This window comes from Hakea prostrata, chromosome 9 (genome assembly GCF_041222555.1).
Source record: "Hakea prostrata isolate BN-2017 chromosome 9, UWA_Hpros_2, whole genome shotgun sequence".
NCBI lineage: Eukaryota > Viridiplantae > Streptophyta > Magnoliopsida > Proteales > Proteaceae > Hakea > Hakea prostrata.
Window position 1 is genome coordinate 52620484 of NC_142608.1, and position 27826 is coordinate 52648309.

A 27826-nucleotide genomic window follows, 5' to 3' on the forward strand; every position below is an offset into this window, starting at 1 on the left:
GCGATAGACTTCTACTAGCTTGGGCTAGTAGAGGACTCCTGAGATAACCGTTAGGTTATGCGATAGTTATCCCTTTGATGATGATTATCCGCAGCCGTCAGTTTGAGTCTGCTGTCATCAGGGTGATTACCCTAATCCATAAGTAAGATTAGGGCACGCTTGCAGCAGAATAATCTTTCTTCTCCAGCAAGCCATCTTCTAGATCCGGTTCGCTCGAGAGCGATTCGGTTTTCTCCGTCTCGACCGGGGTCGAGGGTTGGACCAGGTGTGAACCCGGTCTGATCATAAACTCTCCATATCACAATTAAAATCCTTGTAGATGCAGTAAGACATGCGAAATATAGAATCAAAGTTTACAGGTGTCTCGGTTACAGAATCCGACACACGCAAGAAAAGAAAAAACAGGGACAACCAAATGTGTAAGATAATCAAAATGCTTACCAAAAAAATAATAATAATAATAATCAAAATGCAAATACCAAATAGAGGTAAATAGAAAAAGAGATGCTCGAAAACACTAATTTCCAACTAGGTTATGGGAGAATCATTGATTTTCGAAGAAAAGAACTTGGAAAAATGTTAATCTGCTACTAGGGCTTGCAAGATAGAGAAAGGATCGGGTTGATCTAGGAGTTTCTTTTTTTTTTTTGGTAATCAGTTGATCTAAAAAATTATGTTTTTTTTGGAATGAAGTTCATCCCCAGCTTGCGCGCACCACAACTACATCCTCAAGACGTTTTTTTTATATAATTAATATAGGCGGGGCTTTGCCCTGGCCCCGAGAGGATTCGAATTCTGACCTCCTATGTGGAAGCGTTGGTCTTTGCCAATTGAGTCACCCCTCGGGGTTAATTATGTTTATATATGTATTTCCGCACTCTTACTTGACACCATTAGATTGTACTCTACACAGATGATGCCCTCTTGATGACCTATTATTAGCAGTCGCTGCATCAAAAAAAAATTCCTCAAAACTATGACCTATTGGTCTTTTATTTTATTTTATATTGGGATAATTACTGTTGCCCCCCTGTACTTTGATTTTATTACTAATAAAACCCTGTTCTTTACAAAATTACTGTTGCCCCCTTCCTTATAACCGTGTTAAGTAGCCGTTAAGTTTGAATATGTAATGTCCACTTTGTCCTTCATTAAAATTAAGAAATCAAAAGACGATACTACCCCATTTATAAAAACCAGATTAAATGTCAATTTTACCCTAACTTCATTTATTTTGAATTAAAAAAATATTGGTTTCCCACCTTCACTAAACTTATTTATTTTGAATTAAAGAAATTGGCAAAATTCAAATTTGATTTGGTTTCCCACCTTCTCCTCTAGCATACGTAGGGAAGGAAACCACATTTTATTTTATTTTATTTTTTTTGGCGGGGGGACTGGTGCTTTTTTAATATTGGAAACGAAACGTAACACCTCCCCATTGGGGTTTAGACTTTTAACCGCTTTACCAACCCACCATTGACGAAACCACAAAATCTTGCCAGAGAAGGAATTAACGAAGTAGGTGATATTCAGTTTCTAAATTTGAGTTGAATTCTATCTTCCCTCCTCTTCGGTTTCTATTTTAATTTTATTCAATTATTATTTCTTTATTTTGGTGATTTTTTTTTAGAGTAAAACAGATTATGATTATTTTTTTCTCTACAATTAATTAAGGGTATTACTGTAACTTGACAAAAGGGTAAATAAGTAAAGAGATAAGTAAAAGGGTATTTTGGGATTTTTAAAAAATATGGAGATGCCACATCATCAGTAAACTAACGGAACTTAACAGTAGGGGGGCATTAGTAATTATAGACAAAGTTAAAGGTTGGATTAGTAATTTTGCAAAATACAGGGGATACATTAGTAATAAAATCAAAGTACAGGGGGGCAATAGTAATTATCCCTTTTATATTTTATATTTTTTATTGGTCTTTTATTTTATTCTAGATATATGTGTAGCCGAGTGGATGTGAACCCAGAAGGCCAGAACCTCTCCGTAGGAAGCGGGTCTTCAACTGCTTGGCTAACCCATCATTGGCAAGACCTTTTGGTCTTGAAGGTCTTGAATAACTGAGCCAACTCATTGGGGGCCTGTTCTGTCGTAGATTTGTCTATGACAGAGTTTCCATTCTGGTTATTAATTTATTTTCCGTCACTTGTGATAAAAAAGATTCTTAATTAGCGGTATATGATGTGGATACATGCAACTCAGTTTAAGCACTGTAGCTCCTCCGTCCAGGTAACGAACCGAACGGAAACCTGAATTTTATTGTCTGAACAACTTTCTCCCACGTCTCCCTCTCTGTCAAGCGAAGTGTTTGCAGCGACGTCAAAGGTATGTCTCTCTCTGGGTGATTCTCCAAATTGTCTATACATCTTTCTACCTTACTGTACTTTGTCTTCTACATCTGATTGATTGAATTTGATTGATAAGGAGATGCTAAAGAACCTAATTGAGCTGTATGTTTTAGTTTTATATGGTGAACCTTAGGGATTTTGCATTCGATCTCAGCTCCCATTTTCCCCGTCCCTTCTGATGCAAGTTTTAATCGATTCAGATTGTTCAGATATCTGCATGATGCTGTTCTATCTGAATTTCCTTAAAAATGATTAGCTTCGTCCAAACCAATCAGCATCTATTTTCGAGTTTTGTTTGATCAGTTTTAGCATATCTAGTTAGGAGACTTCAACGGAAGAGTTTCTTTATTGGTATGGCGAAGGTGAAGACGTTTGTTAAATGAAGTAACGAGTAGCGAGCGAGCGAGAGTCATTGTGTTGAGTGCAGACTCAAGCGATAGTTTATCGTTTATGGTTTGCGATAATGTCCTACAAAAACGAGAGACCGAAGAGATTGCGAAGACGAGAGAGAGAGCCAGGAATTATAAACTGAACTGAATCTAAGTTGTGAAAACCTGGTAAGCAGAGTCTCAAAGTGTACCTGTCTCATTTTGTCTCCGTCCTATTATTTTCACTTCAACCAAGGGAGAACCCGAGATTTTCCCTCCTTCCGGCCCCTTCTTTGTCTGATTCAACAGAGAACCCTCGACCCATTTACCCTTTTTCTTCATCTCTTACTTCGAAGCTCAGTTGGAGTTAAAAGGATGCAGAGGATCTCTCCAGGTTTAGGTTTTAAAAGTTGCTTGTGAGCAGCTTATTGCTCTGCTTCTTGATTTTTCATGTTGTTGTTGAGGATTCTTTCCTCATTCTGTATTTGACTTCTTATGTTTTTTCCGCTTATTTTAATAAAATGACCCTTCAGAGAAAAACAGAAAAGGTTTCTACCTCTTTGTCTGATTACAGGGAGTATCTACGAGTCCGTCTCCACTCTCTATTGTCCTGCGATCTGGTTCTCTCTCTATCCTCTTGAAGCTCTCTCTCACGACCCCTGCTCCCTACAAGTTCTCTTGCATGACCCCGTCCCCAATTATCACATTACTATCCTCTCTGAGATCTGTGCCTAACTTTTTCACCGTCCCCCTGCCATTGCACTACTGATTCTGAATTCAATTTTGCTATCTCCTTTCTTGTCTTCCTGAACCTTGACTATTGGTACCTCTCCCTTTCCCAGATCTTCTCACTGATCTCCATCATCACTTGATTTCCTGGCCCCAGTAGCTAGTTCACAGCTGCTGCTATGGCATGGTTCTGGACCTTCTGGTACGGGCTGTGCCAAAATATCCAGCCCTGGGGACTCCTCTGTTGTAAGGATAACCTACGTACTTGGCCTTTTATTGGTTCAGATATCATAATCACAAACCCATTTTTGTTGTTGTGGTTTTTTTATGTTACTTATCTTTGGTTACCAACTGGAAGTGAATGCATTTGTCTCTTTTGATCCATTTTGCCTTGCTTGATATATTGTAAACTTGATTGCATTACATCTTTGTCTTTCCATCAACTGGTGTCTGGGTTACTTTCCTAAGTTATTTATTCAGCTGCTGATACATGTTTCTAAAACTATAATACTGTGGATCTTTTGAATAGTATTACATTTTTTGGATTAATATTTTTTAAGCAGTTTATTTGTTTCTTGTCTGGTCATTTGGTTTTCTTAGACATAGCATGTCTAATTTCCTAAATGTGTTTTGTATTAATTCTTTACCAAGTTCTTTTTGGTAAATTCATTTGCTACATTGAGTACCATAGTTTTGTAAATTTTAAAGGTAACCATCTTATCTTAATCATTGATGGTTTAGGAACTGGATTAATCTGTTTCTATTGGTTGCAATGTTCTACTGTGTTTATCTTAGCTTTAGACCTCCCTGTATTAGTTGATTTTCTGTTAATTTGCATCATCTAATCTGTTATAGTTGATTTCCTCTTCATTTGCATAGTATATCCATCTGTGTACTTGATCTGATCTTAAAGAATCCTTTCCTTTTCTGCATCAGGAAATGTTGGTTTTTTTGTTTTGTTTTTTTTTCCCCCTCCTTTTTTTTTTGTTATTACTATTGAAAGGAAATGTAGTTACCGTCAGCAATAAGAGAGTTATTATGTAAGATTTGGTGTCTTCATTGGATAATATGGCAAATCAAATTCTTATGAGACAGATTTTGAATTCCCTAGATAATCTTCCGTGGAGCTATTCTATGGCATTTAAATACCGAGTGTGCTTTATTCTTTGCAGAATACTATTGACAGTTACTGCTTGAGATGTATCGATCCGTGGTGAAGCGCTTCCTTGGCATCCCAGCAAATCGACGCCTTGTACTTTCTCCAATCAGCACCAATTTTTCTTGTTTCTCTACTGGCTCCAATGCTCAACCCTTGAAACAGACAGACCCTGTTCATCCCCCAGAACAAACACAAACTGGAAATTCTGCATCAGCAACAACAGCAGCTTCTAAATTCAGTAATGAAGAAGCACATTCTGCATCTGCAACATCAGGAGCAACTGCATCTGGAAAAGAACAATCTCAGGAGAGACAGACCTCCAGAGGAGTGCGACAACCACGAGTTGAGTATGAAGAGGAGCAAGCACGTGTCCTTCAGGCAGCTCTTCCTCATGTGGTTAGTGCACCCCAATTTATTTTTACCATATTGTCTGTTAAGATGTCAGTATGATGTTTGATCAGACCGGTTCTTGTGTGTGTGTGTGTGTATGTTGTTATTATTGGTTAATATCATAGCATAGTATTCAGTTTTGATGCTGTGTCTTATATGTTAATGTAGAAAGAGGTCAACTACTCAATTCAATGCGAATAAACGATGCCTATCCCAAGTGAATGGGGTCAGATACATAGGTTTTCTATCTCCAATCAGCTCCATTCAAAGATTTTATGTTGTGCTTGTTAATAATCCTAAGCTGTGTATGTCTTTCCTCACCACTTCTCCTATTTCATTTTAGGCCTAACGCTGGCCATTTCCATTTCCACTCCTTTAATCATATCATTTCTCTGCCCTTTATTTGAGAATTTAAAGCCTTTGGTGTATGTGTCTGTTGCACCCCAAAAAACCTTCTCTTTACTTCTCACTCCTTGTCGATCCTAATTTTTGCATTCCTTGTTTGGTCTTTTATTACTTCTACTATTCATCCCTTTCAACTTCCTCAATTCAGTGACAATAAGTTCTGTGTCAATGTTGTTTCGTCACTGTCCAACATTTAGTTTCATACATCATAGCTATTTGTGTCCTATAAAATTTTCTACTCAATTTTTAATTGAAAACGTCAATCACGCATCATTCCGAATGCACCACTCCACTTAATCAACCTTGTTTAAATATATATATATATATTTTTTTTGTGCAACATCATCCTTTTTCTCCTCCTTTATTTCTGATTCAACTTAAGTACCTAAAATGATCAGTTTGTGACAATCCTCAATCATCAAGTTCCTTTTTCCCACTTCGACTCCTATTTTGCAAACTCCAGGGGAGGATGCAATTGAGAGTAAAGGAGAAGAAAATTCTGTACTAGTTAACAGATTCCTATTCTACGTTGTCATCTAAAGGTTAACAGGAGAAGAGTTCAAGGATAACAAATTCTTATTCTAAATTATCTCTGTCCCTTTTCATATCATAATAGGTTTAAGAAGCTGACTTTGATTGTGGAAAGGCATAAGAAATTGGACCGCAGAATTTAGAGTATGGAACAACAACAGTAGCAATAAGTCAGCATTATCCTAAACTAACTGGGGTCAGCTACAGGGATCCTTGCCCTCCAATCAGCGTTTTCTGAGCTCATTCTTGATACAGGGCCGAAGCTACACATGCATTTCCTCGCCACTACTCAGATTATTTTAGGTCTGCCTTTGGCTCTTGAAGTTCCTTTAATCTGCTTTTACCCAAATAAGTTCCTTCAATCTCTACCAGATCGCTCCTCAGTATTGGAAATTCCAAAGGCTCCCATAGAACACGGTCATGCCACCTCAAACAACTTGCTTGTAGCTTATCATGTATTGGAGCTACTCCAAATCAGCTCATGATCGTTCCTTTATCCTTTTAGTTTTGCCACTCATCTCAACATCCTCACCTATGCTACACTGAGTCTCTCTATATGATGTTGCATAATTGCACCACCTTTTGTATCATAAATCATGGCTGATTGCATGATTGTCCTATAAAATTTTCCTTTAAGTTTGAAGAAATTAACTGATGACACAACACCCTGGACACACCTCTCCACTTCATCCGTCCTATTCTAGTTCAGTATGAGATACCATTGTCCATATCACCTTTTTTATTTATGATTGAACTCAAATGGAAAGAATAGTTTGATTTTCAGCTTACAGATATGTCCAATGGAAGATATTTCTTTGTGAATTTGAGTGTTCTGAACCTATTTATGATATTTGCCGAGTTGTATCAACCTGTAACCAAAATGGCAGTACTAAAAGAGAAGTAAAATTAAACTATGGAAGAGGGGGATTCGATTGGAGAAATAGAATAGGAAGTGAGGGGAAAAACAGGGATTTGATGGGATAAAATGGAAGAGAGAGAAGATATAAGGTACCAAGAGAAACAAGATTCAAAGAGAAAATTCCAGTTGTCATCGGTTAGAATCAGTATGGCAGAAGCAAAGCTGTCTTCAGCTGCCAGAATATTACAGCAATTAGCACATGATTTTTTTGTTTGTGATCTCCTACATGTATGATTCTAAATCCTTAACTCAAACAATAACTAGCTTATGACAATAAGACATGGACCAACTACGAGACTATCGGGACCCATAGAGCTAAAAGTAACAAACGTTCTAAAGAATCAAATAGAAAATCATGACTGGGTGGACTCCCATTTCAATGAGAAAAGGTTATAAAGTGCCGTATTACTTACATGATGAATCACCAAATTTGCCCCCCAATTGCCTACTGAAGCCTTATTTTGGTCCAAAAGAGGCTTGGATCTTGAACTGAACTGGCTTCCATATTTGGTGCAGTTTCTCAATCCAATCAAGAGCCATGATGCCATATCTAAGACATTAATTATCCCACTGTGCTACTGGAGAAAATAGGCTGAATTCAGTGACCAATCAAATTACTTTTTTGTGCTGTTTAGGGTTGGGGTTGTAAGTTTAACTTGTGAAGATATATAGTTTGTTTGTGAACTAGGTGAAGTTCTCATGTTGTGTTGAAATGCAGATCAGATTGGGATGGACTGAAACAGCCTTGATTACAGGGGCAAGGGAGGTTGGAGTCTCTCCTGCAATTGTTGGATCTTTCCCCAGGAAAGAAGCTGCACTTGTAGAGGTACAAACCTCTTCTCCCATTCTTTTGGTTCTGATTTTTCCTGTTGTCTTCTTCTTTCTTTCTTTTTTTATTTTTTATTATTATATTTAACTGAGAGAGAGTTGGCATGGATTGATACATTTGTGCTGGAAGTATGGAACTATGTGGATCTGTCTGAAGTTTCATGTTGGTAAAGCCCATTAATATTTAGATTTGTGAGATGCAATTTATCATTTAGCCATTGTTTGGTTTGAGGTCATAACTACTCACTAATTCATCTAGAGTGATAGCATAATTAGTCCAAAATTTTTGTGAACATTTCTCATATTGCTGCATCACTCCAGAGAAACTCCATTCAAACTTCATGTACTTCTGTTAGTGGCCCCATAAGACAGAGTATTTTCTAGTTTCCTTTACTGAGGTAATTGAGAGTTTCATCATCACTGGATATTAGATATTTCCTGTGTTCAGACTTCCTTATCTTCAGTGTTGGTTGTTTCTTCATCTTATCTTTGGGCATGAATATTAGATATTTCCTGTGTTCAGACTTCTTTATCTTTAGTGTTGGTTGTTTCTTCATCTTATCTTTGGGTTTGGGTGGAGGAGGATCAGAAACAAAAGATAAACTTTACTAGAAGAAAGGGTGGGAAAGAACTCACCTCAACTAAGCCTTTTGCAACTAAAGAGGGTGATGTAACCAGCCCCCAACCTGTCCCAAAAGAGCCCAGAAGAGGGCCCAAGCCCATCCGTGGGAACAGGGCCCAACTAAAAGGAGCCGAATCTGTCCGGGGGTAGAATGGCAATTTTCCTTCCTCTCAATCGAGTATTATTGGTTGACCGAGTCCAGTTTTAGTTAGGAAAATTTATTATTTTTTTATTTTTTCATTTTTTTTTTATGATAAAGAGAAATTTGGATTAAGATTGTAAGTAGTAGCTACATCTAAGATGAGACATAGTGTCTTTATAATTAGACACTTTTCCAAAATAATTAATTCTGTTTTTCATTTCATAATTTGTGGTCTTAGTAGTTGAGTTAAGTTGGTATTTGTTTGAGTATGAGTTGTTCAAGATAGGGTTTTCTAAAATTAGAAATTTTATCTTAAGTAGTGGTCTTATTTTAGTCAGGTTCGAATCAAGTAGTGTTGGATCCCAAATAGGTCTTATTTCTCAGTCTTGATTATTGAATAAACCTGAGTTTGAGAATTTGGCTTGTAGAAGTCATGGGATCCTGAGGGACACCCTATGGCTGGGTATTTGTGAGCTATTCCTCAACTTCAAGGTTCTCTTCACATCTTCAAGCATTGCAGCCGCAGAATTTCTTCAAGATTCTTCATTCACAAGGAAGTAATAAACCACATCCCCAACCTCAACTTCGTCTCTCTCTGACCGCAGCCTTCACAGCCCCATCCCCTCAACCCCAAACTTTGAAACCCCACCCAAACCCATGGCAAATTATTCCAGTCCCTTTCCCTTCACTTTCCTCTGCACCCAAGTCCTTCCCCAGGCTTCCACCTTCATTAGAATAGCAGGAACCCCTAGTCTTCACTTCTAACCTCAGTTTCCCTAGATCAGACCTATTTTTGGAGTTAGAATTTTTCTGCACTCCATCTTCTTCAAGTGAAGTTGCAGAATTTTTTTGAATTTTCAGAAAACTGTAAATCTTCGTACCTCAGCCTTACCTTCTCCAAAACAGTTCCCAATCTGCATGGCAGTGACTTCCTAGTTCTAAACTGCAGGACAGCAGCCATTCTCCAAAACCTTAATCCTAGCTGACTCCCAGTTGACCTAGGACATGAATTTCCCATTTTGAAATCCTATGAAATTTCAGACCTGAATTTGCATTCCCAGCAGCTTTGTTGACTCCTAAACCCCTGGGCTGAAAAATCTAAGCCCCTTATTGCATGCTGGTTCTAATTTAGAAGATCCTGAAATCTAACCCTAAACCCTGAGTTACATCATAGGGTCAGCTTTACAAGTGCTATTTTCCCATTGCTGCTCTTTGAGGCCATTGTTGAGGTCAACCAAAGCCATTCATAGCTCTCAGTATTTCTTCCTAAGTAACTTTTGACCTACCCTTGGCCTTTTAACTCTTCTTGTGTGTATTATATTGCTCCATACTGTTGTGCTCAAATTCCTCTATTTCGAGTGTCCATTCCATGCCAAACAACTCACCTTAAATCTATTTCAATTAGAGATGCTTAGAAATCAAATCAATAGAAGAGGATGCATGGGAGACCACTCCTGACCTAAGAGAAACAAAAACCCCCGTCCAAATCATACTCTCCTGAACTCCCAACAATCCAACCACAAGCTCAATGCCCATATGGAATATTGCAATAGTTAAACCCAAGGAAGAAAATTCGACTGAAACAGGAATTTCAACCTTGCAAAAGGCCGAAATCTCAATGTTTCGGTTGAAACTGGTCATTTTTTTCTGGAAATTAAAACTTCAATTTCGGGCCTCATATGGACTCAAAAATGATTTGGATTCTTGCATACTACATTTTTCAAGCATAATAAACATAATGGAACTAGTATTTTGCCAAAAAAAAAAATATCATTCAAGTATACTAACAAATGACTGGTTCCGATAAGTGCAAACTGTATTGCATACAGGCATAGAATCATCAGCATACATGAATTGTTTGGTAGAATGGTTACATATACAACAAGTTAACAAAATAAAATGACCAACCAGATCAAGTGATGGTGTCTCACATATATTAAGTTGAAGCCTGTATATCATATATACATAAAATAAAAATACATAATTTTAGAAAATAATTATTAAAATCAGAAAGTAAAAAAATGGTAGCAAATAATAAAAAGATAAGTAACCAAATACAATCATAGATCATAGTCCTAGGCTAAACATATATTAATTTCAAGGAAATACAAGATCATTTAAGGCATGAACAAAACAAAATAAAAAAAGGGGAAGTTTGGAACTGTTTGGGTATGGCTTATGCTTCACATTTTATTGTTGCTGGAGATTCTTTTATAGCTGTTGTGGCTTAGGAGGTATTTGGAGGCAAAAAAATGAGCAAAAGAGGTGTTTGAAGGCAAAGGAGTTGTGGAAATTAGGCAAAAATGGGATAGAAATCAACAAAAACTAAGGGGAAAAAAAGTTGGAATGTTGAAATGTTCAAAATTTCAGTGGAAATGGTCGAAATAGTTGAAATTTCGTCGAAATGGTTGAAATTTTGGTTGAAACCTCCGAAATGGTCGAAATTTGACACTTTTCCGAAATAATTAGAATTTCGTTTCGTTTTTGAAAAATGCAGACATTTCGACCGAAATTGTCGAAATTTTGGTCAAATTTTCTTCTATGGTTAAACCTCTAATATCCTTATTCCAAATAAAGAAAAAATATCAAATGGCATGTTCATCTCCTCTTGGTTAGAACACACACAAAGTTTTGTTACATCAACGCTGCTTTGTTGTTGATCCACATCTGGGTAGCCTTCTACTATTGCATCCACCCAGCTATCCCCTACATTTTCTAGATATGATCTTCCACTCCAAACCTCAGGGCCTAGGGATTGTCCAGTGAAGAGGAGTTTTCTCCCCTAGTGGTGAAAGTCAATGATTGGAATAAGTTGCCCTTTTTCCACTACAATGTTTATAAGCGATGACTGATGATAATGGGGTTTCACAAAGTGTTGGTTGCCCTAGATCCAAACAAGGTGAGGTTGCATACCAGTTTCTTGTCTCCCTAAGATGAATCCAACTGTAGCATGCATTTGAGATTTTCACTCAGTACTTAGATGTGGCCTTATTGCTTCTCAACTGTTCACTATTGTTTGTAGCAAATTTAAAGGTTGGAAACCTTTATGTTTGTTTTTCCAATTGTTTTTGGTTTACCTATAAATTCTATGCAAGTCTGGCTTTACAGAGGGTACTGATGAGAAAGTTTGTCTGGTTTATTATGTCTTCTAGTATTGAATGATATAGTGGATATCTTTGTGAACACCTTCACCTCTTATCCACTGGTTTCTGTGCCTTAGGCTTATTAATCTGGGTGTTCGACTCCTGATTACAGTAGATGTTCCTTATTTAGGTTATGCTGAGAGTATTCTAGCTCCTCTACCATCTAACCAGGAGATGTTTCTTTAATTTATTGAATGCTTTTTTAGTTTCTCAGATTCATGTGATCTAATTTTATTTCTTTCTTTCTTTCTTTTTTTTTTTTTTGGAATACAGTTTTTCATGGATGAATGCTTACAGAGGCTTATTGATATAATCGACTCAGGAGAGGAGTTGAGAAATTTGATACCCAGTGAATGTGTCTCAAGGCTTATTCGGATTCGCCTGGAAATGCAAGTTCCCTACATATCAAAATGGCCTCAAGCACTTAGCATCCAGGTTCTATTATCTTCTGTCATTATTAAGCTTTAAGAGGTCGAATCACCAAGACCAATTGCTGAATTCTTGTGTACCAATTTTTGTTTACACATATTGACAGGCACAACCAACGAATATCCCAACCAGTTTTAAGCAGAGGGCAATGCTGGTTGATGAAATATTGCAAGCTACTGGTGACCAGGCCTCTGATATTGACTGGTACTTAAAGCGTACGGTCATTGGAGGGATATATTCAACATCTGAGGTGTACATGCTGACTGATAATTCTCCAGGTATGTTTTCTTCTTATTTGACATAGGTTTATAAAGCACTTTTGTGGTAGCTATGGAGTAAATGAATGACACTTAACCCCGACCCAGAGGTTTTTTTTGGTGGGATGATTGGGGGGGGGGGGGGGGGCTGATTTAGGGTACAGCATTTTCATTTCCTCTTTGTATGTCAAATTGCTCTAGATTTTCGGGACACGTGGCATTTCATGGATGGTCGAGTAAAAGATGCTTTTGACATTGGGAAGACTGTCCAAGAGGTAAGCCCTAAACGCCTGTTTCATTTCTTTTCTTTATCTGAATTCCATTGCTGTGTCAATGCGGCTCCTGGAATGGTGGATGGTGCCATGATCCCTTCTCTCTGCTTGGAACTTCTGCAGGCAAAGTATTTGGCGGAAACTGTTGGTGCAGGAATTGGGAACCCATTACAGGATATCATGAAAAGAGTTTTACAACGATAGATAAATCACTGGGCAGATCCAACCGATAACTCTTCCTCATCTCTGATCCTGGACTAATGTTGTTGTTTTCAATCTTTGACTACATACATCTGCATTACCCGAGTGTAAAAAAAAAAATCTGTTAAATCTTGTATCTTCTTTTATTGGTTAATTGGTTCACTATAGGACCTAGTGAAGAGTATGGAGGTGAACCAGTTGAGCTTAGTAGCATTCCACTATTAGAAACTGAGTTTATCTTCGAGTGATAGATTTTTGGCTTTACATTGAAGGTCCTGTTTGGAGTGAAGTTCAGGGCAAATGTGGTGCTTAAGGCAAAATAAAACATATGAAGCGGCTGTTAGGTCAATTGTGGCATTCTATCGGTATTCAATGCTGTATTTGGTGGAGCTGATGGGAGAATCTCCTGAGTATGAATGCTGTCTCCTAATAACAATGATGATCAAGGCCATTGTCATCTTCCTCGTAATAATTCCCACAGGATCCTAATCCGGTTGCACACCCAGTGGTTATGTAATATAGCAATCTTTCTCGGTTGTGTTAGCTTAGCTGCTTTTATTTTTGTAGTTATTGAAATCTCAGGAAAGGAAATGAGTCACCCGAATCATGTATTCAAGTTGACTGAGGTTGCATGTTCAAGTTCACCGGAGGCCTTTAAATGTGCATATACGGATAAGTAATTTTCGATTTAATTCAGAGAAAAGTAGACATGGCAGCCTCTTAGAGGTAGTAAGTACAAAATAGGTTTTGTTTTTGGAATGAGGTTCATCCGGGCCAGCTTGCGCGCACCATGACTACATCCTCAAGACGCTTTTTTATATAATTAATATAGGCGGGGTTTCGCCCTGGCCCTGAGGGGATTCGAACTCTGACCTCTTATGTTGGTCTTTGCCAACTGAGTCACCCCTCAGGGTTAAGTCCAAGATAGTTATGGATTCGAATCTCTGTTCTTTTACACCATTACCTGTGGGCCTGTGCAATAGAAAAAATTCTCCCTCGCCAATTCTCTACTGATGATTGGTTAATGTATGTGAATAACATCCTAAAATTGAAGGGGTTATGGATTGCATGTTTTATATATTCCCTACACCTTAATATAAAGTTATCAATTCTCATATAGAAAGAAAAAGCATCTTAAAAATGGCTAACTGGTGGGCCGAAGGAGGTTTAGGTTTGATCATGTTTAGTGGATCAATCCAACATTTTTTTTTGGGCAATTTTCATCTGGACCCCTTGAGGTTTGGTCAAAATCACTTTTATTCAAGTTTAAGTTTTTTTTGCATATGGCTCCCCCGTAGTTTCAATAAATGATTAACTAAGGACAAACTTAACAGAAACTCTTAGTTTAATAATTTTTGTGACGAAAATACCCTCTCTCTTTTCTTCTTCTTCTTCTTCTTTTTTTTTTTTTTTTTTTTTTAAATTTATTTTATTTATTTATTTATTTATTTATTTTATTGATAGTTAAACCGTCCCACAAGAAAAGGAGGATTCCGGTAGGGTTTACGGGTCTTGATCTCATCTCATGGTTGGAGAGAAGAGCAACGGGGAGAGGAGATACGAAGGAATGAAAGAACAAATTAAATTCCAACTGCAGGGATCCGGTGCCAAACCACAATTTTGCTTTCAAACTTCTCCTTCAGATTCGACGAATCCTTATTGTTGCCATCTTCTCTGCTAATTTTTATTTATTTCTTAATCTCTCATTCACTGGTAAACCTCTCATTCACTGGTAAACGCTACAAAACTCGAAGAAAATCTCTCTTTCTCTTTCCATTTCTCGCTCTATATTCTCTGAAATTTTCAAAATCAAAATCTGTCGAAACTGCTATTCTATTCTTTGTGCACTTTGTTCTCTCTGCTTAAGCTCACATGGCTTAGGGTTAGGGTTAGGTTTCCGTTTATTTCGTGATTATCCTTTTCTTCTTTTTAATTGTGCTGCGAATACAATTACCTACACTGACTGATGATTCCGCATTTTTTCTTTTTTCTTTTTTTAGTTTGGTGCTGAAATCCAGCTCTAGGGTTTCATGGCAGAGTTTGGAGCTCCAGGCACTCTTGAGAGCGTTCATTCCGATAAACAAGGCAGCGGAGGCAGTGCTGGGGTTCTCAATTGACTAGTTCTGCAGTTAAAGAACAGGGTAGGTTCCTTCCCATAGCCAACATTAGTCATATCATGAAAAAGGTCATGCCCTCAAATGGGTAGATCTCCAAGGAGGCCAAGGATTGCGTGCAAGAATGTGTCTCTGAGTTCGCTGGTATATCTTTCACTGAATCGGCAGGATTTGCTAGCTCGTCATCCAGCTTCAAACATGGATCCATATGTTGTTACTGCATTGCTAGCTGAGACTACAATATTATGGGAGCCCACACTTGAGGCTGACGCTCTTGCTGCCCAGAAGTTGTTCACTAAAGGTTTGAAGGAACTTGAAGACATCATCAGTTGGGATCAATTGGTCTCACCCTTAATGAAGCTCCTCTGTTCCTTATTTCTTCTTCTTTTGTTTCTTAAGCTGTTACGGACAACTCTTGTAAATGAAGATCCAAAGAGCCCTTTCCTCAACAAAAAATAAAAGAATCGGCAGGATTTAATATCTCGGTTTCTAATTTGATTATGCAAAGTAAGGATGAGATTTCTTTTAGGTTTTTATGAACGATGATGCCGCTTATTAAAAAGAAAAAATAAAATTAAAACAAATAAATTGAAAAGAAGAGAGGGTATTTTTGTCATAAAAAATATTAAACTAACAGTTTCTGTTAAACTTGTCTTTATTTAATCCTTTCTTAAAACCACAGGGGAGCAATATGCAAAAGAAAACTTAAACTGGACTAAAAGTGATCTGGACCAAACCCCAGGGACCAGATGAAAATTATCTTTTTTTTTTTTTTTTGGTAAAGCCTTCTCTTGTATCTTCTAGAATATATTTCAGGGAAAAGAAAAAAGAATTTAAAAGAAAAAAGGATGATCCAATAGACAAATAGTACATAAAGATTTCAAATCAAGCATTCTGATTGTAACCATGGATGAGATAAGATTCCTTTTCTCCAGTTTATGATCAGGGTCGATGGCGGTTGCCATAGAGTCTCTGCACGAAGTTACGGTAAGCTTCTTTCCTCTTCTTCGTTGTCGTGTTTTTTTTTTTTTCTTTTGGGTGGGGGGTGGGGGTGGTTTGAAGTCGCGGGAACCTTCCACTCAAAGTTTTCATCCCTCTTTGGCCGGCGACTGTGCTTTGCAGCTGCAAGAACAACTGTGCCTCACTTAGAGACCTCGAGGTATGCCTTTCTTTCTTTCTTTCTTTCTTTGTGGTCTTGGAGTTGAGCTCTATATTTCTTATTTTTCAGTGGTAACGTCCCCACTTTAACTTGGGTTCTGTAGCCGATTGATCGGTTAAGTGGAGAGATGCTAAATAACCCTTCTTTCCATGTTTTAGAATTCATGGATGTTTACATTTGATATAGTTTCCAGTTTTCCCATTGCTTCTGATGCATTTTTATTGAAGCCCAGTTGTTATAAACAACGTATGTGAGGCTGTTCTGATAGATATATTATATTCAATTAAGATTACATATGAAATGGGTTTAAGTCTCAGTCGTGGAATCCGCTAACTCCCTCATAGTCGATTTATGTGTTTTCGTTCGATGAATGAAGGTTTCAAGACTACCCAAGATAATATCATGGTTTTCTAGCTAGGGAAAATTTAAATGATGGGTATTCTCTATTAGTTTTAATTGATTTCCTTCTTTTAGGAAGGCCTTAAGTACTTTTAACTGATTGTATCAATGGAATGCATATAACTGAGGAGTGTGGTAATGTGATGAATGATATTCTAGCCCCACAAGGGGTGAAGTTTAAGTTTTTAATACTATCTTTCCTCCTTTATTTTCCTTCATAATTGACTCTTTTTTTTCTTTTCTCAGCATGATTTCTCATCAATTTCAATGGGTTAGATTTTTTAATTTCTCCGGTTCAAATTTTGTTGTATTGGTTTGTTTCACTTCTGAGCACTAACAGCTGTTGGTAGGAAGATATGATTTGTAGATTTCGTGGTTGAATTTTTGATGAGTCTATTTTCATTTATACAATTATTGCTCAGGTAGACTAGTTCAATTTTCTTCAATTATACTGCTGTTCTAGCAATTCAATGAGCCACCAATTCCTACTCTGAAATCTGACTAGATATCTTCTGTGTCAAAGTTACAACTCTGATATCAAAGAAAGCCAATCTTTTGTGAATCTTGTGCTATATTAGGCAAAGAGGATACAAGGTTCTTCAAATTCGGAGTTGATTTGAGCTGTTTCTTAAATTGTCCTTATGGAAAAAGATCTGGAATTCTCAAATCTTTATCGTCTATTGTCATCCTGATTTGAAAGAGAAAGCAATCTTTTGTGAATCTTGAGCTATATGTTCTTATGAGGTCGTGTACAACCAACACCACACAAGCCTGGGCTGGGCCTACCCCCATCCCTAGAGGAGACAACCCATTTATGGTTCCAGACAAGAAGAGATGTAAAAGGAAGGATCAAGAATGTCATATATCTCAGGAGCTAGATCAGTTCCTGATGAACAAGTAAGAATTGGGTCAAAAGTACACTAGGTTCTTTACGTTCGAAGTTAATTTAAGTTGCTTCTCAAATTATCTATATAGAAAAAGAGCAGAAGTCTCATTCTTTTTACCAATATTCACTAATTGTATAGATTTTATTTGGGTTTGATATTATACTCTTGTTACTTTTCTTATTTGGGTTTATGTTAACAATTGAACTAGAAATTCTTCTTCCTTTACCACATTGTTTTGGTACTTGGTTTGAGAGGTTTCCAACATTCCACCACATACCAATTGCTGGTTACCATAGTGAGCATTTAGCCTGTCCCTAGAGTGCCAGCAGTAAGGTATCTTTAATTAGAATTATTGGTCTATTTTAGATGCATGGACCCAAAAAGCAAGTTGATAATGGGGGATGTACATCTTTTGGTTTTTTATTTTACAAAAATAAATAAATACATAAAGGATTCTCTGGTTTTTCTAGATTGGATTGCTTCACTTGAGGATCCCCTTGATTGGTACCGCATGTTGGAAGATAGAGAAATAGAATCTGCTGGGAATAAGCTTGCAGCTAAAGTGAAGATATGGTGGACCTGTCATGATAAAACATAATTCCAGACATGAAGCACAAACAACATGTGATGAAATGAAGCAAGAAAAGGTAAATACATCCCAAAAAATTTTAAGAGAAATTTGTCAGATTCTTTGTGATTAAGATGGGAATTTGTCCGGGACATATTACATAGAGAGCTTAACTTAACTCATACCATGAGGGCCATATGTTTTAAGAATGGCCATCCAAATGTTAAGCATATCTTATTCTTGTTTCCTCTAAGTGTTAAGGTCAGATTGATATCACTGAAACACTGAAGCTTATGTGAAATTTTGCCAAAACTTTGCATTTTTCCAGGTTTTAGTAGAAAAGTGGCCACTGCAGGCCCCAAAAACTTCGGTGAAACCTTCTTTTGGGCTAAATAGAATGCAGATAAAATAATTTGCTTTTTCATCCTTGTTTGGAAGTAAATGTTAAGCTTAAACCTGTAGAGTACCTTATTTAGTATTGCCTATTATATACATTGTTTTAGTACTCTAAAACAAGAAAAATTGGAGGAACATGATACAGATTAGTTCTTAGTAGAAAGTACAAACAACAAAGTACAGTCAACAATTTGCAGTCATAGGCACACAAGTATAATGAACAATATGTAGACACCCTAGTCTTCCATGTCCCTACAGCACAGTACTGTGACTGTCTGTTGATATGAGCTATGACCAGTTGATTGAGTCTTGAGTCAGATGCAACTGAGATGTGTTCTCCTTTTACTGCATGACAATTGCTGCATGCCATGTCATAGTGTATGAGAAGAAATAAAAGTAGCCCTCCATGGCTGATGTAGGTCACCATACCACCCCAAGAGGACTCCCAAAGCCCCAAGGAAGTGCTAGGCTTGCTGCCCAGTAGCATAGGAAGCACAATTTGATATCAGGGGTAGTTTGGTAATTTTAGCTGAGCCCAGCTGGGCATACTTGTAATTAACAGTTTTTTAGAATTTTATTCTGCTTTTAAACTATTATTATTTGAGTCAGTCTAGGTTGAGATGAGGAGTCTTTTAAGATTAGAAGTAGAAGTCCTATTTGAATTCTAATTTCGATGTTAAGATTGTTAAGGCCATAAATGTATAGCCTATGCTTGTAACAATAGACAGATTTGAGAATACAATTAATGAGCATTTGTTGCAACATTAATCAAGGTGTCGAGCAAGCTGTTAGGGTTTCAACTTGAGGGATTTCTCCTTCAGCAGAGCTTTGGATCTGTCTTCATCACTCCATCTCCATCTTAGCTCTGTAATAAACTTGGTTACAGGAAGGTAAAAAGTCAGCCTTTGTCCCACTCATCTTCCCTGCAACTTACACTTCTGTTTCTTCATCCCCTGCCCTATTCAGCCTTCCTTACTTCCCCATAGCCCCGATCGTCATATCTCTCAAACCCTCCATCAGATTCCGTTCCCTTGCAGTTCCACAATCCCCACACCATGGTAAAAAATTCGAGGGAAACTCAAGTTTCGACCGGGTGAAACTTGAAAACTTAAGTGGAAACGAGGCCTTTTCTGCACAAGTTTTGACAGGTTTTAGAGAGCATTTTGGGGTGGGATCCTGTATTTAAGCTAATTAAAGTATAAAGAATACATTTGTTGTATTTTGCTAAAAAAATCAATGTAGATATGTCATTCAATGTACATAACATCAATGTAGAGTTGTCCAAAAAGTACATTATAAACTTAACTACTTAAGCACATAACATTCAATATATAATTTCTAATTTCAAAATAGTTAACAATAAAAGGAAAATACAACTTAGTGTTAACAGAGTGCCAAGAGTGAATTCATCCTGTGAGCCGAGTAGTACTATGTTTGTAACATCCTCTCCTCCAACCAACGAACATAGACATCCCATAACATTTTATGCCTATGGTTGCCGAGTTAATCGACAACCGTAACTTTATGAGTCCTGGTCTTCAATATGCTTAAGATAACCAACCTGAGAGAATACACACTTTGGATAGGGAAGTCCTAATGGGGGTTATTTGGAGAAACATGAAATAAACAAAAAAATTGAAAATTTGGGAAAACTACAAAGTTTACAGGAAAAAGTCCCAAGTTTCCACAAAATTTCCAGGTTTCCACGAAATTTCCCAAGTTTCCATGAAATTTCCTATGTTTCCACGAAATTTGGAAATTTTTTTTCCTCATGAACCAGCTGGTCCAACTGGGTTGAATCAAGTTTCGACAGGTTTCGAGGATTCGACAAGTTTCGACGAAATTTCGACAGCTTTCGATCGAAACGAGGACTTTTATTCGGTCCCCATGAGTTTCGTTTCACATTTTCCAAAATGGGAAATTTCCACCGAAATTTCGCAAGTTTCGATGGAATTTTGTTCTATGCCCCACACAACCAACAATAATGGATCCCCACTTCAGCCCCATTCATCCCCCTAGAACCCCAAAACCTCGATGCTCTAAATCACCAAACCTAATCCTAGAGTATTAATCTGAAACTGAGAATAATAAAGGTTCAGATCTTCTAAACCCTAGACCTATAGCCCTAAATCAGACTTTGTACACCCATCCAAGAAGCTCTAAAACCCTAAGCCAAAATTGAATCAAGTGTTCAAAAGCGTTTGAAACCTAATTACTCTGCTGATCATCTTCGGATCGTAGTTTGTTGGTCCCCATCCTATTGAGGTTACATCAATGGCTACCTGATAATTGATAAATGTTATCATCTGCATTATTTCACATGACCTATCCTGAAATTGGTCGCCATGCTGTGAAGAACCAGCCGCTGAGCCACTTTTTAAAAATGGTTTTGGCTATACATATAGTTGTTGACAAAGGAAGGGATAAAGAAAATGCATGCTCCTCAACACCTGTGAAATGACCTTATGGTATATATTCTGACCAGCAACTTTCTCGTGCATGTGGCATGCTAAAGTGCGAGACAAGCTATCGGTGTCCACATAGTCAGCCTACACCTGCTTGGAAACATAAAATTAAGTCCCATTGGGCTTATTGTACCCTTTTTATTTTTAGTTTTTAATTTTGGTGCAGGAAAATCAATTTTTTTACTAGAAAAAATAATATATATGAAGTTTGACACGATAAGGTTGTAGATCGGCATCTGGTGTCTAACATATAAAAGGTCCACCCAAATAGTAAGTATTTAGTCCCTTTTTTCAAAGTTTGGGGAATAGGTAGTTTACTGGCCAAAGTATGTACCAAATCTTTTGAACTGATCTCTTTGGAGTGGTCTGGCAACCCCCATACTGTGTCTGATGTAAACCATGTTTTGGGCTGAAATAGGGCCTAGGGTTATTCCCCTGAACCTTATGGCGCCTAGTACTACCGGGGTATTTTGGTAATTTTACTTATTTTTGTTGAATCAAATTAGGTTTTAGTTGGATCCAGTATATTTGTGGGACCCTAGATCTATTTTTGTTTTTGAATTTGAGTCCTTAATCGTCAAGTTATTGAAGAGTCCTGATTAGAGTTGGATTCCTAGGCTGTGAAGGAGTCCCCTAGAGTCATCCTACTTGCAAGGAATCCATATCTACTCATAGAATTCAATTTGCATTCCTCTAGAGTAAGTTATGAAGGTTCATTTATGAGTTAAAGTCCATATTGGATTGCAAGTTAAAGTCCAAGTTTGATTTTTTTTAATTGACTATAAATAATCCTTCTAGCATTGTATTGAGGAGGTTGATTGGATGAATAAAAATTTTATCGAGTGCTGAAGGCAACCAAGAATAGTCGTAGGTTCCCTAGAGGGGGCCTGCAGTAACTTCAAGAGCATTAAATTCTGCATAAATTCTTCAGTTCAGCAACTTAATTCATCTGCAAGTGAGTACCAGCCTCCCCTTCCTCATTTCAGCCCCTTTCCTTGTCTCTCCTCTCATCCGCAAGCTCCCCTTGACTCCCCAACCCTTGGTTCTGGAATTTTCAATTCTGAACAAAATCTTCCACATCATTCTTCAACCAGTTCCACCAGAAATGTTCTTTAAAATCCCTGTACGTCTTTGTACTACCAGGATGCATAGTGAACACAGACTGGTGAGCCTCGCTCAGGGTCTCCTTACTAAGCTCTTCTACAGCTGGTACACTCAATCTACCTCTGAAGACTAGGGCTTCCTCGGAGGACAAGGGGGAATCTGAAATTACAGGACTGCAAAGTTCAAAGACTTAATTCCTTAAATCCTAAACTCCTAAGCCTGGCCTAACCTGACCCCAGCACCTTTAAAATCAGGCAAAAACCCTCAACCGAAGGGTATTGCGTCCCTTGTAGACTGCTGAATCTCAGGAAGAGGATGTGGAGTGGGCCTAGATTTAGGACATTACATTAATCAGACAAACCCTAGATCCTGGTTCACATCAGTATCTAGTAGTATGGTATGGTGAAGTGGCAATAAAACCAAGTTTCAGCACCTTCTTCCTTCTTTAGATCAAACCAATGGAACCACTAAGTGCTGGTCAATATTTGACCTTAACTTGCAAAAACATGCATATTTATATAGGGGTTTCCTGAGATGTTTAAGCAGTGGTGAAATTTTACCCTATTCTTTAACCGTGATTTTATCTTATTGATCATGTATATTAGGATTACATAAATATTCCAGTTTCATTTAAATCTGAATTCCAAGTCTTGAAGGAATCTTCCAATTTAACGTGGTGTTTAGCTCCTTGATTCTTCAATTGCGCAGAAGACTGTCCTTGATTCTTAAATGCAGCTTGGTTTAACCTTTATCTGTTGGCACCCTTAACACACACATTACTGCACTCAAACATGGATCCCACAGCGCTTTTCAATTTCATATCCAAAACTTTAATGTTTTGGAACCTTCTAGATCAAACAATAAACCAAATCAGACTTTGAATCAGATTAGAGTTTCACCTTTTTGCTCAGAAGTCTCTAGTAATGATAGAATTGACAAATTTGAGGCAGCAACAATGGCAGAACTGTGGGGTGATAAAAATGAAGTGCCTACTAACTTAGATAGGAGAATCAGACACCAAATGGAAAGGCCTAACCCAATCCTTGACCAATCAGGTAACATAAACTGGTGTGAAACTAAGATACTGAAACAAACTGACTCAAAACAGGACTCTAGGTAAACTAATGAAGTGGATTTCGTTTCCTGCTTTCCACCCATATTTTCAGACCATTAAAGGGACCAATTATGAATAGAACTCATGGGATCATGATGTAAACCCAATTTTAGGGTTAGGGTTTCTTGGATGAATTCCCTAAAATTTAGGGTTTGCCCAGAATCTTTAACCAAACCAGCTGTTGAGATCCAACAGACTAATAGATGATTTTAAGATAACTTGGAAACTTAGGGGAAAGGTTATGGGAATATTTGAAAAATGTTAGGGTTTTAACAATAACCCATGGGGATACTTTGGATCATTATGGTAGGGTATGAATTACTTTAAATTAATATGGGATGAAAAGGATCAATCTAAAATTGATATGGAAATCTCAATTAACTACAACCTAAATTGGTCGAAATAATTTTGGAAAAGGGTAAAATTAGGGTTTTATCAAAACCCAAAGTGGGATTGTTTACTTGGTAATAGGGTATCCAGACTTGCCCAAGATAAGATGGGATGAGAAAAGGAAGCTTGCAGTTGGGTCTAGGGAGGGTTTCGGGATGTCTGGAAAAGATGTGGGCTGTTATAGGGATCTTGAAGGATCTTGTTAGGGTTTTGGATATTCTTGGGCAACCTTTCCAATATTTCTTTCTTTCTTTAATTTTTCCTTTTTCCCCCTGGTTTCAGCAAGTCAGAAAAGAGGGAGAGAGGGACCTGAGAGGGAAAGGAGGGGGGAAGGGGTGCCACAAGTAGAAGAGAGGTGGGTGAGGGGTTTAGGTGTGTCGCAGGGGTAGGGGTTCTTGGGTGCTGGCAGGGGTGGGGTTTCTTAGCTAGCGCAAGAGAGAGAAAGGGAAGGGGAGGGCTGTCATGGGGGCTGGGGGTGCTGCTTCTTGGTATGCTGCTGGAGATGGAGATGGCTGCTGGTTCTTTGAAGAAAGCTCATTGCCATTGAAATCAAGAATACTTGAAACCTGCTGTGACCATCCCAAGAAGGCGATGACCCAATTTCCCCCACAAGAGATCTCAATTCTTTATTCAATGCAAACTCAATTTTACAATGATAGAATGGCTTATTTATAGGCTGACATCAAGAAAGAAAGAATCTAACTCTAACTAGGAGACTTGACTTAGACTCAACTAGGACTTAGAAACTAACTCAGCTAAGGTTTCCTTCATAAGCTAGGATACTTTTTACAAATAAATAACAATCACATAAAATAAAGAACAAATTACACGAGCACCCCAAAATTGAGGCCTAAAAACACTGATGCCCCACTTTATGTTTGAAAAACAAAGACACTTGAATGTTGGGTTCTTATTGGACATTGGATGGCATGCGGAGTGGAAGCAGAACCGGAAAAGGCTGCAATTCCAGAGACGGTAGACCGAGCGGAGGCATCGAAGGAAGCAGCACTAATGGAAGAGGCATCACCCGTGCAACGCAGAGTCCAATCCATTAGTGAAAACCGTTAAACCACTATTTATGTTTTTTTTAATTCCCAAAATATCATTATCAAGATTTTTTTTTGGGGGGGGGGGGGAAGAAAATCAAAATCCAACAACGCAATCATCTTCATTGAAGTACCCTTCACCAGTGGGTCTAATCCTCTCAAACAAAAAAAATTTCCGGCAGAGTTCGAGCTGAGTCCGAATCTATGTCTTTTCGTGTGACTGGAGTTCATAACATCTTATTTATTGCTACAAGGTCAACTCATGTGATAGTTGTAGAGGCGTGATTTTCCATTTATGCTTCAAACTTTGAACAACAATCAGTTGTGTAAGCTCATAGCGAGGGATTCTGGTGCTTTTGATTTTGTAAATTGTGGTTGCTGGGATGAGATTCTTCAGACACATTCACACACATAGAACGAAGTACAGTCTCTACACAACTGGGCCTACTGTTGAAGGTCCCTTGGATGAAATGAAGAGAGTAACTGGGGAGAGAAGGATAGGGTTCTTTCCAATAAGGTTATGGCTTCTTTGCATTTGACAGCCCTACATTTCTTCAAGTAGTGGATTTAAGGTTTGACCGGATAAATAGCAATAATTGAATTTGGCTACCACAATTTTTGAGAATATTGGGGATTTTAGCGTTGTATTTTGTGAGTGGGCTGATGATTTTATAGATGGCGAGAGGAAAAGTTTTATAGTTTCCGGCTTGTATTGTGTGGTATTTGTTCACTCAGATGAAAGATATTAGGGTTATGTTTTTTTACCCCGAGTCTAAGGACATGTAACTATCCGTAGAGGCAATGCTTTTGTATTGGTGTTGGATTTTTTCTGTGCTTTCCTGAAATAGATTCCTAGTGGGATAACCAGATAGTGCCGCTCCAAGCACAGTTTTCTGTACTGATTTTTGTTCCAGTTATTGACGGATTTGCGACCATAAAAGCTCCATCAAACGGTTACCCTGCGAATTCTAGAGATGGTATTCTTTGTTATTTGCCATCCTTCCTTGATGTCTTTAATTGAATCTCCCTGCTTGGTTTGCATTTTTTTGTTTACCATGTATACTTCCCTCTAGTGCTAGGATTGTTGGCTTGATTGAAAGCTGATCACTTTCTCTCTCTATCTTCATCTTGTAGCGGGAGTCGTTAGGTTAACACACCGGAGGAACATGAGGTAAGAACTGGAATTGTGGCTCAGGGCATCATAGAAAATAAGTCTGATAGAGAAGGTAGATGAAGTCTTCTGACTCCATCATACATAAGGGTATAATGGTCTTTACGATTGTACAACTAACCATTCTAACAGAATAGGACTTGTGTTTTTCAAACATAAAGTGGGGTGTCAGTGCTTTTAGGCCTCCATTTTGGGGGTGCCCATGCAATTTGCTCTAAAATAAACGAACTTGACTTAAAGTAAAGGACTTAATTATCATAAAGAGTCTTTTTAAGAAAGACTCCCTATGACAAGAACTGAACTACTTACTCAAATTAGGACTTCAAGACATGATTAGACTGAAAATTAAAACTAAAATTCTGAAATTAAAGTTCAGCAGCTAATTAGGTGTAGAAAAATGACCAAAATTCTCCCTTTTAGGGTTCGGCCAGCCCTAGGTGCACCACCTTGGAGTGGCCTCTGGGGTTTTGGCCAGGGGTAGACCCTTGTTCACATCAGATCAAATGTTGAACACCTATATAACCCAAACCAGGGGCTGATTTCCAAACAGTTAAGCCCTTCCATGACATATATGCATTGGTATGCCTGAGTGTTGGGAAATGCTTTCCCTTTTTTGCTTTTCTTATTGGTGCATCAAGTAACACAACATCCCAGTCCCACAGTGCGTGGGTAGAGTGTGTAAATTGTCATTATGATCACAAGTTATCCAGTGGCCAAGATATTAACTGCTTTAGGTTTTATCTGTACCTTAAGTTTATTTGAAAATGGGTAGCCACCACCTGTCTCTGTGAAGAGCATAATCAACTACCAGGAACAAATAAATGAATGAAGAGAACCTGGGTAAAATGTTCCTATGTTTGTTCTTAGAAAATTATCTGTTGATTTTGTGTTTCCTTTTCCTTTCATATTCACTCTTTGCTTCCTGAGGTATGAAATTTGAACGTGGTAAATCTAGTTCAATCCCCATTTATAATTCACGCAATAATATTTTTTTCTTTCATTGTGAAAGGGCTATGACAGATGGGTCGAAAACGAGGTGGATTATATATAAATCCAAAGAAGTTTGGAACTCTGGGAAAACCTTGTATGAAGGAGATGCTAACATTTCTCAATTGCTTGGCGCTTAACCAGAACAACGATGATAAATGTGTTCGGCAGAAGGAACTTCTGAACGCATGCATGGATGCCCAGGTTTTTAGTCTGTTTAAACACTAATACACTTCAAGAATTTGTCCTCCTTGACTGTGGAACTTTGCTTCATTTAGTCTTTGTATGACTAATACAGTTTGCCTATTGTTTTCCTTTGAGTCAACCTAATCCAGTTGCATTGATCATTTTTTGACAATTGCAGACGAATAAAAGCAGGAAGCCTTGGGGAAGCATCAATTATCACCTTCAGAGGCTTAGTAGAGGAAGGAAATAGTTTGTTTTCTGTCCTAAGTTATACCCATTAGTGTTTAGATATTCAGTTTAAATTTAAGAGAAGTTTTTGTGGTTTCAAGCATCAGCCTTGTTTTGAAGAAAAGGTTTTGGAGTTTGTTGGTCAAAGCTCCCCTCATTTTCCTTACTGTAATGAGGAACATGATAAGCTGTAAGTCCCTACTTAAACATCTTAGTTGCCCAAAGTACTTGTATCTTTGAGCTTTGTACATATGTAACATAAGTTGCTGTATGTGTTTTTCCACTTCGAATGTGAAAAAATGCGCAAAGGATAACGCATTGTTTACCTAAAGAATTGTTCCCTATGATTCAGAGAGAAGCAAATTTGCAGCAGATTACATGACAGGTTTAACCCATGAACAGAACTGTTAATCACTTCAGCAATCAATCATTTCGTTTGGGGATAAAAATGAAAATGAAGAGTAAAAGAAGAAATAATTGTTGCAAGTTCAATTCAACACGGTTCTTAGTCCTTCCTAATTCTAATGAAATAAATACCTTGCCGTGGGTTCAATCTAAAATTTTACATGAAAACGCAGTTGGACTGGGGGAGTATATGATTTCCAATGTTTCGATAGATGCTGATTTGGATCATGGCTTGTTTGATCATTTCTTTGTTGTCCTCATGAAGAGAGGTTGTCTTTCATTGCTTTGGTTCAAAGTCTAGGGGTGTTGTTGAAACGTTGTTGAAGAATCTGCAAATACGACACTTGTTCTTACAATTCTTCTTGTGAGCTGAAATACCAAAGGTACTTTTTTTAAGGTATTTAGACACCCTGAATTGTGCAATATGAGTTCTACAGTGTCTTCACCC

The 27826-nt window shown here is 37.8% G+C and overlaps 2 protein-coding genes across 8 annotated transcripts; both read left to right on the forward strand.

The window, feature by feature from the left end:
- Positions 1 to 2197: 2197 nt before the first annotated feature.
- LOC149005521 (uncharacterized) lies at positions 2198 to 13456 on the forward strand. The gene is made up of 7 exons (XM_089168509.1): positions 2198 to 2341; positions 4634 to 5016; positions 7584 to 7691; positions 11874 to 12035; positions 12136 to 12307; positions 12488 to 12561; positions 12682 to 13456. Exons 2-7 carry the CDS (start codon positions 4660 to 4662, stop codon positions 12760 to 12762), a joined length of 954 nt encoding a protein of 317 aa, XP_089024635.1. The 5' UTR covers positions 2198 to 2341; positions 4634 to 4659; the 3' UTR covers positions 12763 to 13456.
- A 2325-nt stretch (positions 13457 to 15781) lies between these two features.
- Positions 15782 to 27448, forward strand: LOC149005522 (uncharacterized). 7 transcript variants are annotated; one of them, XM_089169631.1, is made up of 5 exons: positions 15782 to 15860; positions 15996 to 16032; positions 17789 to 17965; positions 26582 to 26763; positions 26924 to 27446. In XM_089169631.1, exons 4-5 carry the CDS (start codon positions 26593 to 26595, stop codon positions 26993 to 26995), a joined length of 243 nt encoding a protein of 80 aa, XP_089025757.1. In that variant the 5' UTR covers positions 15782 to 15860; positions 15996 to 16032; positions 17789 to 17965; positions 26582 to 26592; the 3' UTR covers positions 26996 to 27446. The 7 variants fall into 7 exon arrangements, with proteins under 7 accessions (XP_089025757.1, XP_089025761.1, XP_089025760.1 ...); XM_089169634.1 differs by lacking the exon at positions 15782 to 15860 and adding an exon at positions 25536 to 25572 and having other exon boundaries at positions 15933 to 16032; positions 26924 to 27448; XM_089169635.1 differs by lacking the exon at positions 17789 to 17965 and having other exon boundaries at positions 26924 to 27447.
- Positions 27449 to 27826: the final 378 nt, after the last annotated feature.